This window comes from Lampris incognitus, chromosome 3 (assembly GCF_029633865.1).
Source record: "Lampris incognitus isolate fLamInc1 chromosome 3, fLamInc1.hap2, whole genome shotgun sequence".
In the NCBI taxonomy this organism is placed as follows: Eukaryota; Metazoa; Chordata; class Actinopteri; order Lampriformes; family Lampridae; genus Lampris; species Lampris incognitus.
In genome coordinates this window covers 63,315,432-63,335,193 of record NC_079213.1, presented here as the reverse complement: position 1 = coordinate 63,335,193, position 19,762 = coordinate 63,315,432, and the positions used below count along the sequence as shown (strand labels likewise).

Sequence of the window (19,762 nt, the reverse complement as noted above, 5' to 3'; positions counted from 1 at the left end):
TGGATAGCTGGAAGTGTGCATGTGTTGTTAGTGCAACGCACAGTACTCACAGGTAGTATTGGTGACATGACCGGCCGTACTAGTTTAACTGTGTGAAGCCCTGGGAGATGGCGTCTAGACTTGGCATGGAGAGGCTGAAAACTCGTCGCCAGAACCCAAAGCTGCCCCTCTCTGTCCATCTCTCGTGGAAAGGGAGAAGATAAGGAGGCTAGAGATGGAGCCAGGAAACCAGAACAATTACAAAAGAGCTCAGATCAATAGGAAGCCATCGTGTCAGTTTCCTCCTACGCTCGGCAGGGCTGGAAATAACTCTTCTAGCAATGCGGTTGTACTGAAGAGGTTCCCAGTACTGCTGCTGTAGCTAGCTGATAGGCTCTTCTCCCTTCTGCTCCGCCACTGCTGGTGAATCACTGCATACACCAAGGACAACAATTTGTATTGGGCTGCGAATAAAACTTGAAACCATTATGAACCATGGAAACAAGGAAGGATATGTGGCAGATTAAAAAAAGAAAAAAAAAAGACAGCGGATGTCTCTGACTCAGTAGTTTTGGAAACCTCACAGTGTGGAAAGAGATCCCTCTCTGCCACAGTGTGAATTAATATGCAAATTAAACTTGGGAAATACTCAACGCAAAGTGAGTTTTCTGAAGTTGGACTGACGGGAACAGGTACATGCGAAGGCGTAAAACTCCTGCTCGCAGTAGATGGTGCAGCAGCAATGACAAAGCAGCCTTTAATAGACAAGCGTTTCCTTTAGGCATGCACTTTGCTTATTTAATTGCCTTTTGAAGTCGTAGAAAATGTCTCTCTGGGCTCATCCAGCACTGTGGAGCTTATCGTGCTAAGTAGGTCAGTCATCCTCGCTCTATAGAGGAAAAGGAGGTCGTCTGATGTGAAGGTGTTTTATTTTAGGCTGGCTCTCCTGATCAGCGCCATTTATCAAAACCCTCCTTTCGCTCAGTTCACTTTTTTTTTATTTCTATTTTTTTATAAGGGCGATGGGAGTTTTTACTGAGTAGCCAGCTGGGTGAAATTGTGCATTTTGGGGATCTGGTATTTAAGTAAGTCTAGCATAATTAGACCGGTCGGTGGGTTCAGGGTCTTCTACGGATGGTGTCCTTCCAGTTTGGTAATTCCAGCTACGGTTGAGTTTGCTGATTGATGAGTGAGCAATGGCAGACGACGCGGAGGGATCTAAAGAGATGGCCCTCGGCGAGCAATAGAACATTTCAACACGAGAGACAGACGATGTCCCAGAACCGAGAGCTGTTCACAAACCCATCATGTCTGTCCAGTCTGTCATGTACTTCACCTAACAACCCCTAAAGCCCATTATAGTCCATGGGCCAGAGCCCAAAATTTCCTATTTCGATACACTCAAGGTGGCAAAACTTACTTATAATTTTTGAAAGGATCCATGTCTGTAGATGATATTTTGGTATGATAACCATTCCTGAGTGGCAGCTGTATCACAGTTATCAGCTCATGAAGTTAACCACCCCCTAAAGTAAATTGCATTTTAGACGCTGGTGCATATCCTGGTTTAGCCTCATGGTCAGGACATTTTTCAATGTTCTATAATATTCTTTGGTATCATTTTAAAGGGGACCTTCTTAGCTTTCATTCAAGCCCTGTTGTGGATATTTCTCACAAATATAGAGGTCACTTGAGCTCTTCAACCCGTCAATAACACACATCTTTCTGCAATGTTCGCCTAAACTATATACTTTCTTTTAGCCCTGTGGCATCTAGGAACATCAGGGACACAAAACACAAAAACTGGAATACTCACAGGACTGTAAAGATTCAGAAAATTTATAATATACCCATACTATTTCATTGTGTGAGGTGATTGTGAACCTTAAATTAGAAGGGCATTATTACTAAGAAACTAACTAGACCAAAGCCAGTTAGTCCATGGGTCAGACCAGATATCGATATCACCCAAGGTGACACAACTTCACTGGTGCCATTTTATTTGGTACACTAACAGAAGTAAAATAATACATGATAACCTTTCCAAATGAGCAGCTATTTCATTTTTCTTTCAGGAAACCTGTTTCTGTGCCTCTCACGATTGTGTATTTGCCCAGATTTTTACAAATATAGCATTTCAACACCCCTGGTACTGATTAGCCTAGCTTAAACTCTGGGACAGTTCTTAGTTGGCCAACAACCAAGGATAACCAGTACTGTGTACTTCCATTCATTGTGCTAAGCTAGGCTAACGTGCAGCCAGATAGCTTTCTACTAAACACATATAGAGGAAACTGGTATCTATCTTCTTGTCTCACTCTGGAGAAGATTGTAAGCTAATTTCCCATAATGTTAGCATGTTCTTTTAATGTATATGTTAATATGATTAGTTAAAGTGGCTACGAGGAACTTTCATCTTGTGTTGATTTTAGCGGCCTCATGTGGACAAAATACAGCTGTTGCATAGCAACTAGGTAATGTATCTATTTGTGGCTATGTAAGATAAATAATGGTAATATGACGCTGGTGAAGCAAAGTAAACTTTGTTTTAGTAGTGTTCATACACCTAAGTTACATGTATTTGTTTGTATGTGGCAGGTGAAAACTGACTGAATATGGCCACTGGTGAACAAGCAAGTTTTTATCCAATACCAAAGCGCCCACGGGTGGAGTGCATTATCCACTGTTCTGATGATACAGATAAGCTGGTTTCACTACAAAGTGTCGACTCATGGAGAACTCTGCTCAGGGCAGCTCAGATACGAAATCATGCACCAGTTTTGAAACTGGCAAAAGACATTCCTGAGGGACAGATTCCAGCAATCTACTACCACAGAAAGTGTCGCAGTATCTTCACTATGAAGCAAATTCTTGATGGCCTCCTTGCAAAAGAAAAGAAAAGTTGTGTCTCTGCTGAAGAGAAACAATCTAAGAGAGTAGCTCGACATGCTCCAAGTACATCTAGGACTTATGATGCAGAGTGCATATTTTGTCAGAAAAACAGCAAATATTCCAAGAGACAGAATACGAGAGAAGTACTGGTGCAGTGTCGAGAACTGCGAGCTGATGCAAAGATCAGGAGTGCAGCCACAAAGAAAAGGGACAGCAGAATCCTTGCCATTGTGAGTAGAGACCTTGTAGCAGCTGAAGGGCACTACCACAGGTCATGCTATAGACTTTACACCAAAGAAGAGGTTTCCAAAGGAGAGGTTGCCAGCAATGAAGATGATGATGCTGCAGCCCAGTATGAAGCTGCTGTGAATAAGGCATACAATGAGCTGTTCCTCTTCATCAGGATGGAGCTTTTTGGCAATCCTCAAGTGATGACAATGACTGATCTCTCTTCTAGACTGGTAGCTTCAATGAACTCCCAAGGCATTGCCCAAGTCAAGGAATCAACCAAGAAGCACATAAGGCGAAACCTGGAGAGTGAGTTTGCTGGAGCCTTGCAGATATTCCCTGATGAGAAAGGAAAATTCCTCCTCTATCCCGATAACTTGTCCATGAGGGAACTTGCCAAAGAAAATCAGTCTCTCAAAAGGGAGCTGCAGACCCTGAAAAGTGTCAGTGCACAAGATGTTATAGCCAAAGCAGCCATCAAATTGAGAGCAGACATTAAAAGTCAAGATGTTCCTCAAACCTGGCCGCCTGAAGTCAAACCAGAAGCAGAATGTCCTACCATTCCAGAGTCGCTCATTATCTTCCTGTACTCTCTACTCACAGGCTCAAATGATCCTGATCATGCATCCTAGAGAGTGCAGTGCCTTCTGCAGTCATTTGGCCATGACATAGTATATGCAGTGACATGTGGAAATACCAAGCCTTCCAAGCACATTGTTCTGCCATTCAGTGTCAAATCGTTGACAGGAAATGTAGAGTTGATAAACATCCTCAACCGACTTGGTCACAGTGTGTCCTATTCACAGATGGAAGAGATCAACACTGCCCTTTGTCTCCAGAAACTCTCATCATCAGGGAGTGGCATTGCCCTTCCAGCTAACATCCATCCTGGCATATTCACAACTTTAGCCTGGGACAATATCGACCGTCTTGAAGAAACTGTCAGTGGTGAGGGAACATCTCACAGAGTCAATGGGATTGCTGTGCAAGCAAAGCCAGTCAACCCACTTCCTGTCCAACCCATGCCCACTGTTCCCAAAACAAAGAAGAGAAGCAATGATGGACCCCCACCAATGTTACCAACTTACAATGCTGGACAACGGGTAGGGCCACCACAAAGCAAAAAGTCAGATGCCGATACTGCAGCCAATACTAAGCTTGCCAGAGAGAAAAACCTTCTTTGGGTCCTAGCACGCATGTCACAACAAGAAGAACAGTCAGTCAGCAGCTGGACAGGCTTCAACATCCTGACTCGAGGAGAGATGACGGTCATCCCCGACAATATAGGCTATCTGCCTACCATCAATGCTCCAGCGACACAAATGTCTACTGTCAACGAGGTGCTTAACCAGTCACTGAGCCTCATGCAGTGCTTAGGCCTGAGGAAGATTGTCTGTGTCTTTGACCAAGCCCTGTATGCGAAGGCTGTCGAGATCACATGGAAACACCATGACAAGTTCCATGATATCATCGTTAGGCTTGGGGTATTCCACACCATCTGCACACTGCTGGCAATAATAGGAAAGCGTTTCCAAGATGCTGGACTCAAAGACCTCTGCATTGAGTCTGGCATGATTGCAGAAGGCTCAATTGCTGGTGTTAAGGATGGCCGCAAGTACAACAGGGCAGTGCGACTACACAAGCTCCTGTATGAGGCTCTCATGCGACTGACCTTGAATGGTTTCCTGTCCTGGTTGGAAGAAACTCACAGGAATGACATGGTTCACCTGAATGAGACACTGAAGACCATTGACAGCCTTGGGAAAGAAGTCTCACAACATGCTTTGAAGGAGGTCCTCGAGAACAGCTCTTGTACACGCATCATGGATCTATTTGAAGTCTACCGTGAGTTCCTTAGAGGTGGAAACGGCAGCCTCTCGAACTTCTGGATGTCCTATTTGGACATGGTTGAAATCTTGTTGGGACTCATCCGAGCATCCAGAGAGGGAGACTGGATGCTACACTTGGCTAGCATTCGAGCAATGATCCCATGGTGCTTTGCTTATGACAGGATGAATTATGCACGCTACCTCCCCTACTACTACGCCCAGATGTCTGAGCTGCCCATCACACACCCAGATGTGTACACAGAATTCATGGAAGGAGGCTTCTCAGTCCAACTAGGCTCCACCAATCCCTTTGGCCGAATCCCTGTTGACCAAGCTGTAGAAGAAACGGTGAACAAAGACACCCAAACAGCTGGAGGGACAAAGGGATTCAGCTTGAAGCCAGGAGCTGTGACCAAATATTATCTCACAGCTGAGTATAGAAGCATGTACCTCAGACAGCTGAGAGACCTGACAGGTCAAGGCAGGTGCAAATGGTCTCATCCAGATCTACAGAGTCCAAGGATCAAGAGAGATGAAGCAGATGTCCAGTCTCTCATGGACCTTATGGAGAATAACTGGCTCAATCCTATGTCCCCTGATGAGATTGATTTGGTTAGCCTCTCCACTGGCAACATGGCTCCACCTGATGTGACCATAGATCTCTTGAGAGCTCTTGAGAAAGGAGAAGAGGCCTACCAAGCATTCCAGCAAACAAGGTTAGATGCAGACCCACCACCTGTGAAATTCCACGACAAGATGACCAAGCAAAGTCTGAAAACATTCTCCAATGTCAGCACAAAACAAGCTCATGGAAAGAAAGCACAGGATGTGGTTCTGAAGGCAGATAGAAACCTTTTCAGTCACATGATCCTGGTGGCTGAAAGCAGGAAGGTGAATCTGAAGGATGTCCTTGCCTACCCATTGGGCCCACTACCATGGGCACTGGCAAATGCTGATGGGTCCTTACGAAAAACAAACAAGGCTGCACTTGCCAGAGAGCTTGAAAAGAATGTATCTCCTGCAGAAGACATCCCAATCCCATCTACTTCCATCATTGATGGGATGAGCCTGGTCCAAAAAATGAATGGCAACAACAAAACCTTTGCACAGGTGGCAGAGTCAGCCTTGACCCAGGTCCTCCATGAGGGAGCACAGAGTGGGAGGATTGATGTTGTTTTTGATGTCTATCACCAGACTTCGACCAAAGATGCTGAACGACTGAACCGGGGTGGAGACATCACTCTCCAGTACAAGAATCTTGCAGGGGGACACCACGTCCAGCAGTGGAGAACATTTCTGTGCAGTTCCTCCAACAAGACCAGTCTCATCAAGTTTCTGGTGGAAGAGTGGAAACTCCCACGATACAGAGCTATGCTGCATGGCAAGGTGTTGTACATGACCTGTGAGGAAACCTGCTACAAGTTGACAGAAGATGGGTGTGAGGAAGCAGCAGAACTGCACTCCACACATGAAGAAGCTGACACCCGTCTGCTCCTGCATGCATTGCATGCAGCAAATGCGGGCTCAAAGTCAGTTATCATCACAGCTGAGGACACTGATGTCATGGTGCTTTGTCTTGGCTTCCAGAAGGACATCACCTGTCCCATCTACCAGAAGTGTGGGACTCAGAACCGCACACGGTTTGTCGATATCACCAAACTGGCAAGTTCACTTGGAGACAGCATCTGTGACAGCCTAATTGGCTTACATGCCTTCACAGGCTGCGACACTGTCAGTGCATTTGCTGGTCGAGGGAAGCTGAATGCCCTGAAGATAGTGAGAAAGCACACTTCCTGCCAAGAGACTTTTAGTCAACTGGGACAGACATGGAATGTGAGTGATGAGCAGTCCCAGAAAATTGAGCAGTTCACCTGTCGGATTTATGTTGCTAATAGCAGCACTGCTGAGGTGAACAAACTGCGTTACCAGCTCTTCTGCACCAAAAGGGGAGAGGTTGAGTCCAGCCAGCTGCCACCATGTAGAGACTGTCTCTTTATGCATGTTCAACGAGCCAACTATCAGGCAGCAATATGGAAGTGCTGTCTGCAGGCTAACCCTGTGGTGCCAAGCCCTACTGAGTATGGATGGACAGACGATGAAGGCAAGCTGGCCATTTACTGGATGCGCTCCCCACCTGCACCAGATGTGGTCTTGGAAATGCTAACATGCAAGTGTGTGCATTCATGCAAAATGCCAAGCTGCATGTGCCTGTCAAATGGACTTCCATGCACAGACATGTGCAGGTTACAGACCTGCAGTAACCAAAAACAGCAGGATGGTCCAGAACTGGACTTTGAACTTGGGGAGTCAGATGATGAGAGAAACGAGCAGTTTGATGAATGACAGTGTGATGATTCTGATGGTATTACTGTGGTAGTAGTCTATTGATGCACAGGATGTTGATTCTGGACTTGGTTACCCAGAGCTTGATAACAATAATGTAACCATATTCACATATACCCATTACCCTACCCATTACCATTACATATACCCACTAATGATATGGGATTACATGTATCATTGACTAAGTATATGTAAATGTCAATGTTGTTTAAAATGTTAAAATAGTTCATTACCTCACTATGGTATTCCTTTTTATCATGTATTTTGATTGTGTATTTAAACAAATGTATAGAGACCAGTTTGTGACCTAACTGGCTTTGGTCTAGTTCTCATTTAAGGCTCACAATCACCTCACACAATGAAATAGTATGGGTATATTATACATTTTCTGAATCTTTACAGTCCTGTGAGTATTCCAGTTTTTGTGTTTTGTGTCCCTGATATTCCTAGATGCCACAGGGCTAAAAGAAAGTATATAGTTTAGGCGAACATTGCAGAAAGATGTGTGTTATTGACGGGTTGAAGAGCTCAAGTGACCTCTATATTTGTGAGAAATATCCACAACAGGGCTTGAATGAAAGCTAAGAAGGTCCCCTTTAAAATGATACCAAAGAATATTATAGAACATTGAAAAATGTCCTGACCATGAGGCTAAACCAGGATATGCACCAGCGTCTAAAATGCAATTTAGTTTAGCGGGTGGTTAACTTCATGAGCTGATAACTGTGATACAGCTGCCACTCAGGAATGGTTATCATACCAAAATATCATCTACAGACATGGATCCTTTCAAAAATTATAAGTAAGTTTTGCCACCTTGAGTGTACCGAAATATCGTCTGGCCCATGGACTATTACTCAAAATAAGACCCCACAGGTCACACCCTCATGGCAAGTCCTGGTTTTCCTCTTTCATTTTCAGCCTTCTCCTTCAGTGTCTTCCTTCTTGTTTTAAGATTTATATCCAATTTCTTCTCCTCACTTCTCTTTCTGTCTCATCTTCTCCTCCTCCTCTGTTTACCATCTGTTGTCATCCCCTCCCTGCCTTTCCTCTGCCACTCAGCTTGTGTTCCTCACTACTTTGTAGATGCTTCCAAGCAGGAGAATGTGGTGCAGATTTGCTTTGTGGGTACACCTGCATCCACTTAGTTGAGAATGGGGGGGTGCTCTTTGTTCACATACACACTTTTTTTTCTAACTTGAATCTAACTGGTAGGTTAGCGTTCTGTCTGCATGCCCCGTGATCCTGCTGCAGATTTTGGATTATTTCGTATCCTTTCTGTACTCAGTGCATAATGGGTGCTTGGTTTGAACTTTGCCCGTCAGGTTAACATGTAGATGTCAGTGAAGTGGTCTCGCATTGTGGCTGGACTAAAGCCGCACCGGCCGTGGAATATATTGATTTCCTACACTTGTACGAGACACTCGGCACAATTGGACTATTCATTGCAAATTGACTGCCCATCTGCACTGACAACTTTTCCGCTTAAAATCAGTAGGACAAAATCTCATTCTGTTCATGAGTTCTCCAATTGTACACTAGTCATTACTTGACCCAGATCCACGCTGCTTGTCCTCAGCCAGAGTCACACTCAGGATACTGCCCTGATGGCTCTGCAGTAAGATTAAATCCTCTGTAATGTGAAGCAGGTGTGCCAGCATGCAAAATGTTCAAAGGTTTCAGAAAATAAATAGCAAATGATGCCACGTGCATATGTTAAATGTTAGTTTAAAAGATGAAATGGTAAAATTGTGGCATCTTAATAAAACTTTGCACATCGAATTTAGGGCTAACTGAATTCCCCCCTACCCATCCTCGTGCCCTTTTCCATGTTCCTCATCTCTCTGCTCTGCTTTCTCTGCTTGCTGTGCCTCCTTCCCGACTCTGTCCAATCAGGATGGTGGATGTTGGAGGTCAGAGGTCAGAGAGGAGGAAGTGGATCCACTGCTTTGAGAACGTTACCTCCATCATGTTCTTGGTGGCGCTCAGCGAATATGACCAGGTTCTGGTGGAGTCGGACAACGAGGTGAGATTTTAAAAAAATACAAAGGGGCACACTTCCTCCTTGTAAAATGTGTTGATCACTTGCACAGTCCGACAGGATAATAACGCTACACCGGGGTACGGAGTGATGTCACATTTCATAGTGTACAAACCATACTGGAGCCGACGATCTGAATGGCAAGAGACAATGTACCCCCCCCCCCCCTTTTCTCTCCGATTGTATCTGGCCAACTACCCCACTCTTCCGAGCTGTCCTGGTCTCTGCTCCACCCCCTCTGCCGATCCGGGGAGGTCTGCAGACTACCACGTGCCTCCTCCGATACATGTGGAGTCGCCAGCCTCTTCTTTTAACATGACAGTGAGGAGTTTTGCCAGGGGGGCGAGCACGTAGGAGGATCACGCCATTCCCCCCAACTCCCCCTCCCCCTGAACAGGCGCCCCGACCGACCAGGACACCTACCCACATCCGGCTTCCTGCCCGCAGATAACGGCCAATTGTGTCTGTAGGGATGCCTGACCAAGCTGGCGGTAACACGGGGTTTTGAACCGGCGATCCCCGTGTTGGTAAGCAACAGAGTAGACCGCTACACTACCCGGACATCCATTACAAGGACACCTGGCTGTGCAGTGAGGATGGTGGGGTGGGTGTTGAGGGAGGGTGTGTCATAGGGTAATCCCATATGATCAACTTTGATTACGGATGTTTACTTTAATAAGACCTCCAGCACCTTTTAGACCGTGAAACAGCCATGCACTCACATTCTCATATAGCAACCCTAGCACTGATTTATAACAGCATTTGTCTGTGTAGTCCATATGGATTGTGTTGATTATACTTTCACAGCATACTTGCATGTAGAGGGCCTCTATAGGGTTCATTTGAAAGTTTTGTTTGTCCAGTTAAGCTACCCTGTGCCTTTGGACTTTACAGATAGAATTATAGCTACTAATGTGATCAGCTTGTGCAGGCACTCTGTTCCTCTCCCAACAACAAACCCTCTTTCTGACTTAGTCATATGACCGCAAGGATTCATAAACCAACCCCAGATGCCAGCTTGGGTCACCATGTCTGCCTTACATCAGTTCAGATACACGGACAACCGCGTCTACTATAGTCCATCAGGCCTCTCCAGATGCTCGTTTTAATTGCACATACCACGCCGTAAACATTTTGGGCCTAATTGGATACAATATTTCATTTGCTTCCATTTGCTTTTTCATTGAAATGCTGAACAGTTGTGTGTGTTGTTCATGTGACTACCTCTTAGCAGTACTCTCATGACAGTGGCCCGTTTGCACCGTGCCAGGGTACCTTGGCATAACTCGATTATACCCTCCCTCAAATACTGCACAAAAAGCATAGAGGCAAAAACTGTCCTCATGTGGGTGCTGTCTTGGAACACCTGGAGTTGTTCAGCCATGCATAGGTAATCATTTGGAGTAAACTTGAGCTTTTGTTTCAACACCAGACCAACTGAGGCCGTCAGTTTGGCGGTTTTGGATTTTCAAAGTTTAATAACTTTGTGGGGAAAGAAAAGATACAGACCTGCTGCTCCCTGAATGCTCCTAAAATTGCATGTATTTGCATTAAAATCAGTTTTAGATCAGTTTTAGATGGCATGGTGGCACAATGGTTAGCGCGGTCGCCTCACAGCAAGAAGGTCCTGGGTTCAAGCCTTGGGGTAGCCCTGGGGTGCTCCGGTTTCCTCTCACAGTCCAAAAACATGCAGGTTGGGTGAATCGGCTGTACTAAATTGTCCCTAGGTATGAACGTGTGTCGGCCCTGTGATGGACTGGTGGCCTGTCCTGGGTGTCTCCCCGCCTGCCACTCAATGACTGCTAGGATAGGCTCCAGCATCCCTGTGACCCTGAGTAGGATAAGCGGTTTGGATAATGGATGGATGGAATTAAGATACAGACCTGCTGCTCCTTGAATGCTTCCTGAATGCTCCTAAAATTGCATACATTTGCAGTAAAATTAGTTTTAGATCAACTGCACAAAAAAAAAGTTATGATAAGCTGTACCTAAAACGACCATGAGCGGACCGCTCGTAATTTGCACGTCACCGTGCGCGTCATGTCAGTATTTATGACGTGTGTTGGTGGCGTCATTTCCTTCGTGAAGTTCGTTGCTGTGTCCTAGAAACACACTAGCGTCCTCCAGTGCAGAGAAACAGTCTAAACTTGATTTTTGATTATGTCCAACATGTCTGGTTACAGACGCACCATGACTACCACCGAGGCGTTGCAGTATTTACAGGCGTTGGACAGCGGCCATTTTAAATTGTTTGAAAAATAGTATTAAAGTTGTTAAAATTTTAATTTTGGTGTCAGTTAGTTTCATAACAGACATACTAACGTATGTAATACCTTAATATCTCAGTTTGGTATTTATCTTGACAGGGTATAGAGTTTAAAACCGTGGCGGTCATTTTGACTGCCCATGGTCGTTTTAGGTAGGCGTGAACTCCTGGTCCTTTTGAGCAGAAACGGGCATCTTGGTGGCTCAAACAGTTAAAATGGCTGCCGTGTACATTTAGTTTTACTTTTCGCACAACTGAAACGCTCTTGTTTTAATCAGTGCTGCTGTCTGGGTGCTACACAGGGGCTATTATTTCTTTCTCATTATTTAAAAAATATCACAAGCTAGAGAAGAAAAGGCAAGTTTACCAAATATTTACCCTCAGAGCCCAGCAGACGCAGTCCAAGTCCAAATTTAGATCCCTTCCTCTCAGTCGAATGGCTCATGAGGTATTCATCACGGCGAGGTGGCATGCATACAAAACGAAACGGCGTGACGTGGCCTACCCAGCGACGCCAGTTGCTTGTCTTTGCGACGGTGTTGGCGAGGAAAATATCTTTGAATTTGCATCAAATTTAATCGCGGTTACAATCGGCAGGCAGCTCTGCATCCGGCGCCACACCCGTTACCGTTGTTTGAATGACTCGTGAACTCGTTGTTGCATAGGTGCGGAGCACCTGTCACAAGGACGAGTGGACCGCAGTGTTGTAACCATGAGTCGCGTGTTTGTATATACCGAAGTAATGATGTTATGAAGACATCAAACTTCTGCAAAGTAACGTCTTTACTAATGTCATCCCCCATTTTCACACTCCCGCTCCTCGTTTGAATAAGTCACTAAGACCCTATCGCGTCACAACATACCGCGTGTCATTTCCTGTTCGATTTCTGGATCTCAGCCACGGGTGAGGTTCACCAACCGATGTGAAATTGGTTTTATTTATGAATTAACTGTGAGACATTGAAAGATGATGAAACAACTTGGCCAGATTTGATAAAATATGCTGGTTAAATGTTTCACAGGGCAGCACGGTGGCGCAGTGGTTAGCACTGTCGCCTCACAGCAAGAAGGTCCTGCGTTCGAGCCCTGGGGTAGCCCAACCTTGGGGCTCGTCCCGGGCCGTCCCCTGTGTTGAGTTTGCATGTTTTCCCTGTGTCTGCGTGGGTTTCCTCCGGGGGCTCCGGTTTCCTCCCACAGTCCAAAGACATATAGGTCAGGTGACTCGGCCATACTGAATTGTCCCTGTTTGTTTGTGTGTGTGTGTGTGTGTGTGTGTGTGTGTGTGTGTGTGTGTGTGTGTGTGTGTGTGTGTGGACCCTGTGATGGTCTGGCGGCCTGTCCTGGGTGTCTCCCCACCTGCTGCCCAGTGCTGGGATAGGCTCCAGCATCCTTGTGATTCTGAGCAGGATGAGTGATTCAGATAATGGATGGATGGATAATAAACAGTGGAACTTACCCTTTCTGATGATACTAGTCGTTCCTCTGTGTGACAAAGCGTTGTTGAGTAATCCAGATTTGAAATTACAGCAAGTTTCTGCACTGTCTCCAACAGGGCTGCCTTTAAATCCCACTTTGTACGAAAAATGAGCACAATATCGTGTATTTGCTTTTCATTGCAGTGATTAAAAAGTTGTGGTCAGGGGCGTCCAGGTAGCGTGGCAGTCTGTTCCGTTGCCTACTAACACGGGGTGCATGTTGTGGTACGTCTACAGGTACCACAACCTTTTACTCGAGTTCAAGGAGCAAGTATGTATTGTGTTCTCCCGTTAGTTGACTCAGTGGTTAAAAAGGAACAAGTGTAGACAGTACGCCCGTCACGTGTCGTTTACATACCTGGCGTGCTGCTTGTGCGGTGTAGATATGAGGTTAGCAGGTAACCTGTCATCCCCTCCCTCTACCTAATTAAACACAAAACCCATCCCTCCATTATCTGAACCGCTTATCCTGCTCGGGGTCGTGGGGATGCTGGAGCCTATCCCAGCAGTCATTGGGTGGCAGGCGGGGAGACACCCTGGACAGGCTGCCAGACCATCACAGCCCCCACCCCCACCACCACCACCACACACACACACACACACACACATATTCACACCTAGGGACAATTTAGTACAGCCGATTCACCTGACCTGCATGTCTTTGGACGGTGGGAGGAACCCCACGCAGACACGGGGAGAACATGCAAATTCCACACAGAGGACAACCCCCCCAAGGTTGGACTACCCTGGGGCTCGAACCCAGGACCTTCTTGCTGTGAGGCGACCGTGCTAACCACTGCGCCACTGTGCTGCCCCCAAGTGTTAGCTTTTACAAGCAAATTCTATCCAAAGGACAGAACTGTTAAGTGCTCATGACTCAACATATTTTGCATAAGCAGGAAATGCTTATGCAAAAAAAATACACAGAAAAAAACATGAATCAGCACAACTACAGTGAGATTTTAAAACATCCCAGATGTAACTAGAGGACTGCACTCGGTAGTGCAGGTCTCCACAAGGCAAGTTAGCATCACTCCTTCTCCGGGGCTCAGACTGGGCGACAAACCACGCCTTCTTTCGCCTGCTGGGGGAAGGAAAAATACTCGCACACATGGGCCAAAAAAAAAAAACTGTTTTTCCTGCCATTGTAAAAGTTTTGTGCAGCACCCAATTTGATTGAACGGGAAATATGAAGGAAAAAAAAAAGCTAATATGCAGTGCTCAAGCTAACATTTTTTTATTTTTTCATTTTGAGATACTTCAATGATCCCCGTGGGGAAATTCCTCTCTGCATTTAACCCCTCCTAGCTGTGTAGGTAGCAGCAGTGGGCAGCCGCCGTGCAGCTTCCGGGCACCAACTCTAGTTGGCTTTGCCATGCCTCGGTCAGGGTTCAGACAGGAGTATTAACCCTAACATCCATGTCTTATTGGTGGTGGGGGAAATCGGAGCACCCGGAGAAAACCCACCGCAGACACAGGGAGAACATGTAAATGCCACACAGAAGACTACCTGGGATGACCCCCAATGTTGGACAACCCCGGGGTTTGAACCCAGGACCTTTTTGCTGTGAGGCGACAGCGCTGACCACTGCGCCACCGTGCTGCCCAAATCTAGCTAATAAAAGCGTTTTGCCTGTCAGTCTGTGGATGTGCAGCCCCGTAGACGAACTCTCACAGAAAGCAACCGTGTCTGACATGAAACGACAGAGGTCAGGCTATCACAGTTTCAACGCCCTTATTTACTGATGGTATCGTTAGGATTTTAGTGGTACTGCTACTCTTACCAATACTGCTTATCGGTCCGGTACTTTAGCAGTACTCTGATCGATTCTTTTTGTTTGTGTTTTTTTAAGAGTAAAAACAAAAGTTAAGAATAAGGTAACTTTGCTTTATCTTCTCATGTCTGGACAGAGTGTTACTTTTAATCATTAGCACGTGTGTGTAATTTAGTTAGCTCTGCGTGGGCTCCAGGCTGCTAGCATACATAGCATACCTGAGGAGGATGGGCCAACGAGAGATGAACTACAAGCTAGGCAGTGGAAAACTGCACTTCCAGGGTTCCCACGCATCCTGGAAAACCTGGAAAATAGCTGACCAATTTTCCAGTCATGGAAAACACATGGAAAACGAGAGAAAAACTGAAATGTCCCGGAAAATCATTTCAACAGTCTTGTTTTCCTTTAGCTTAGAATTAACTACTAGGCAATCTATCGGAGCGCCCCCAAAAGGAATATTTCCCATATTTCTCACCTGCATTACTCTAGGATCCATTTGTGATCATTTCTAAACATGTAAGAGATGATTTCATAGAAAGGTTGTAGCCACAGACTGCATGTCTTTTAAATCAGACTTCCATAGAGAGGACCCTATTAGTGTATGGCGCGGTCCCTGTCTGTCACACCAGCTGGAGCATCACTGAAAATGTCCTGGAAAAGTCCTGGAAAAGGATCTCTAGAAAAGAGGGGGAATCCTGATTTCTCTGCCTGTATTTGCTGCACTCCCGCTGGATGTTTGGAAAGATGGCTTGTGTTTCCACCCTTACATGCAAAAGACTTGTTGCGCTTGTGGCGACGAGCATCGTCAGCGTCGACTCTATCGTGAACTGTAACCATCATGAGTGAGTAGAGTCGCTAGCCGGTTTGCTAACGGGTCGGACCCTTTAGTCGACTGGATAACGTAGTCGCCCGTGGTGCGGGAGACCTGGGTTCACATCCCGGCTGCGGCGTTGGCCAGAACAAACGTTTTTCGAAGGTTGTTAATCACCGCAACCACGAGAGGTTCTTCATCGTACACCCTTCAGTGTACAAAAAAGGTTAGGCTGATACTTCCAGGAGTTTGTGAGATTAGCCGTGGACAGACAGACAGGCAGGCAGGCGGACAGGCAGGCAGGCAGGCAGACAGACAAACAAACAGGCAGACGTAGACAGGCAGGCAGGCAGGCAGACGCACACAGACAGACTGACTGACTGACTGACTGACTGGCAGGCAGGCAGACAGGTAGGTAGGTAGGTAGGTAGGCAGATGGCAGGCAGACAGAGACATGTGTACGTGTGACCAAACACATTATCTCCCCAGGTTACTGCCTGGCGGAGATAATGATCATTTTTAATAAGTACTTTACTGGCTTGTTACACTTTTAAGATTTTTTTTATCAGTAATGATCTAAACTATCAATCATCTGCAGCGTATTAAAAACGAGTGCACTCACAACACAGGATGGAGATATAATTTTTTGGCACTCGGTTTATTAATCTGTAATAGATGTCTTGCTTTCCTGTGTCTTGTCTCCGTCCCTCTGGGATTCTGTTCATTAAATCAATTTGGATTTTTCTTTTTCTTCTTTTTTTTCTTTTTTGTCTCTCCCTGTCCACCGTAGAACCGTATGGAGGAGAGTAAAGCGTTGTTCAGGACCATCATCACATATCCCTGGTTCCAGAATTCCTCTGTCATCCTCTTCCTCAACAAGAAAGACCTACTGGAGGAGAAGATCATGTTCTCTCACCTGGTCGACTACTTTCCAGAGTTTGACGGTGAGGGTTTTTCTTTTTTCATTCACATGTCACAGGTTGTACCAAACACAGGATATGATGTCACAGGAGGTTGAATCAGTTCATCTGGATACAATGTTTATCGACAGATACGTTTCACATCCTTCAGTCTAAACGAGACTGAAGAGGTCACTTAGTTGAGTGGCGAAATGTATCTGTCAGTAAACATTGTATCCAGATGAACTGATTCAACCTTCTTTGATTTTCTCCTCCTTTTTGGGGTGGGGGGGGTCCCCTTTTTCTCCCCAATTGTACTTGGCCAATCCGCCCCACTCTTTGAGCTGTCCTGGTCGCTGCTCTACCCCCTCTGCCGATCCAGGGAGGGCTGCAGACTACCACTACCTCTTGATACATGTGGAGTCGCCAGCCGCTTCTTTTCACCTGACAGGAGTGTTGCCAGGGGAACGTAGTGCATGGGAGAATCACGCTATTCCTCCCAGTTCCCCCTCCTCCCCGAACAGGCGCCCTGACTGACCAGAGGAGGCACTAGTGCAGCGACCAGGACACATACCCACATCCGGCTTCCCACCCGCAGACACGGCCAATTGTCGATGCTGTGATCTCCGTGTTGGTAGGCAGTGGAATAGACCGCTACGCTACCCGGACACCCCCTTCTTTGATTTTCTCAGCTGGATTATTGAGCATGCATAAAGACAGGATATGATGCTACAATACCACTGTCATTCTCCGCAGTGAGCATTCTTTGAGGCCCGAATTCACACACAGAAACGTGACTTAGTGACGGTAACCGCAGACGACCTTCAGTGACGCTATCATAAATCTATTGAAGTTGCCCATCTAGCAGGCAGTACTGTTTACAAAACCATTTCATACAAAGGGTCGAGAGTTGAGGTGTAAGTGTGGCCGTCTTATTAAACATATATGTATGTGTTTATGTGTGTATATATGTGTCAGGAATCAGGAACACTGTCATTTCACCTCATGTACTTGCACACATGAAATGAAACGAAATGCCGTTTCCCCTAGCCCACAGCAGTACAACACAAAAACACATCCAAGTGTACAAGAACTACAAGAACACACATATCCAAACTAACAAACCTATCCAAACTAAACAAAAAAAAAAAATCACTGTCCAAGAGATTGAACGCCAGCCTGGATGACGGAACCGCCGATCTGCATGGGCTAGCAGTTAGCCTAGCCTGCCCCGCTTCGCGTCCTGTCAGACCGCCCTCGGTGTTTCCTCCTCGGGCGCAGCTCCAGGCAGGGGCCGTGGTCCTTGTGGCAACCAGATGAAGCAGACCAAGCTCTCCCAGCCAATCCAGCACCAGCTCTCCCAGCCAGACACCCTCAACACACCTCCCCGCACTCCTCATGACGACATCAACAGCACCTTAGTCAGCGCCAGGTGAGGGCGCTGCCAGACTGCCCTTGGTGTTATCGGAACTTCCAGTCTGCATGGGCTAGCAGTTAGCTTAGCCTGCCCCGCTTAGCTTAGCCTGCCACCGGTGTTAGCTCCTCGGGTGCAGCTCCGGGCAAGGCCGCAGTCCCGGGGCCCACAGGACGCAGCAGACCAAGCTCTCCCAAGCATAAAACGAAGGCAAAAACTTAGAGGTTGACCAAGACACTACATCGATGGTACTGGGTAAGGCCGCCGCAAATGTGACTTCGCGGCACCATCTTCCCACACCGGTACTGGGTGTGGCCGCTGCGAACATGAATTTGCGCCATCACATATAAAATCTTATAGTTTATATATAAACATTACACACACAGGTCGCAGACTCACTTTTTTTTCTTCTTTTTTTTTTAAGTTATCTTGTTGGCACAAATGGCAAGAAACTGACTTTGGCCACTCATGGAGGAAAACTAAACTGGCAGGGTTGTCTTCATTGGTAAGTCAGTCACTGTTCAGTCATAGCTCCTCCATTCTAAAAATCAAACTGGCCGAGGAGTTCTGTGATGGTGCGAGGGACTTTTCAACATCTGGAAACCCCGGGCCGGAGTTGATAGGGGAAAGTCAGTTTTCTACCCTGTACTTATTTCTTAGCTGTTATTTCTCTAGAATGGAAAGGTTATTCCATGGGTGGCACGGTGGCGCAGTGGTTAGTGCGGTCGCCTCACAGCAAGAAGGTCCTTGGTTCGAGCCCCGGGGTAGTCCAACCTTGGTGGGTCGTCCCGGGTCATCCTGTGTGTGGAGTTTGCATGTTCTCCCCGTGTCTGTGTGGATTTCCTCTCACAGTCCAAAGACATGTAGGTCAGGTGAATCACCGTACTGAATTGTCCCTAGATGTGTGTGTGTGTGTGTGTGTGTGTGTGTGTGTGTGTGTGTGTGTGTGTGTGTGTGTGTGTGTGTGTGTGTGTGTGTGTGTGTGTGTCGGCCATGTGGTGGCCTGTCCAGGGTGTCTCAGATAATGGATGGGTGGATGGAAACGTTATTCCAAAACATGACACAGCTGTCTATGTTTAGAGAGGGACACCTTGTGGTGAAAACATTAAACTGCATTCCATTATAGACCAAGTACGCCCAAGGACAGGATGGTTTGATACACTGATACATTTAGGAAAAAATAAACTACAATATAAGAAGAACTACAAATTGTTCATCTTTTTTTCTCTCTCTCTCTCCAAGGTCCCCAGCGGGATGCCCAGGCTGGACGGGAGTTTATCCTGAAGATGTTTGTGGATCTGAATCCGGACAGCGACAAGATCATCTACTCCCATTTTACCTGCGCCACTGACACGGAGAACATCCGCTTCGTGTTCGCAGCCGTCAAAGACACCATCCTGCAGCTCAACCTCAAAGAGTACAACCTGGTGTAACATGAATGACGTGAAGTGATGGAGAAGAAGAGAGGGGGAAGAGACCTGCAGCCCTACGAACAGCAGCACGCACTTCTCCCAACATACACACACACACACACACACACATACACACACACACATACACACACACACACACACACTTGTGCGTCAGACACAAGCAAGACTCGCTGAGATGAGCAGTGTTTGATACTTCATCACACTAAATCTACCCCCATCTTACCCCTGTGGTCCTTGGTGCCTGGTTTTCCCATCTTTTAAGATTCGCTGTCATTGATAATCACACCTTGCCTTGAAAGCCCATTAGACACAGTCCCGGGACAGACGGGGGCCTCGTCCCTGTGTTGGTTTATCCAGACGTGGCTCGGACCCTTGAT

The 19,762-nt window shown here is 46.4% G+C and overlaps 1 protein-coding gene across 2 annotated transcripts in view; it reads left to right on the top strand.

The window, feature by feature from the left end:
- The window catches only part of LOC130110809 (guanine nucleotide-binding protein subunit alpha-11), a 53,830-nt gene extending 34,068 nt beyond the window's left edge, over positions 1–19,762 (top strand). For both annotated transcript variants that reach the window (XM_056277992.1, XM_056277991.1), the window contains exons 5-7: positions 9,168–9,297; positions 16,430–16,583; positions 19,195–19,762. In XM_056277992.1, coding sequence (XP_056133967.1) covers positions 9,168–9,297; positions 16,430–16,583; positions 19,195–19,385 — 475 coding nt within the window. In that variant the 3' untranslated portion in view covers positions 19,386–19,762. The remainder of the gene's footprint in view (positions 1–9,167; positions 9,298–16,429; positions 16,584–19,194) is intronic.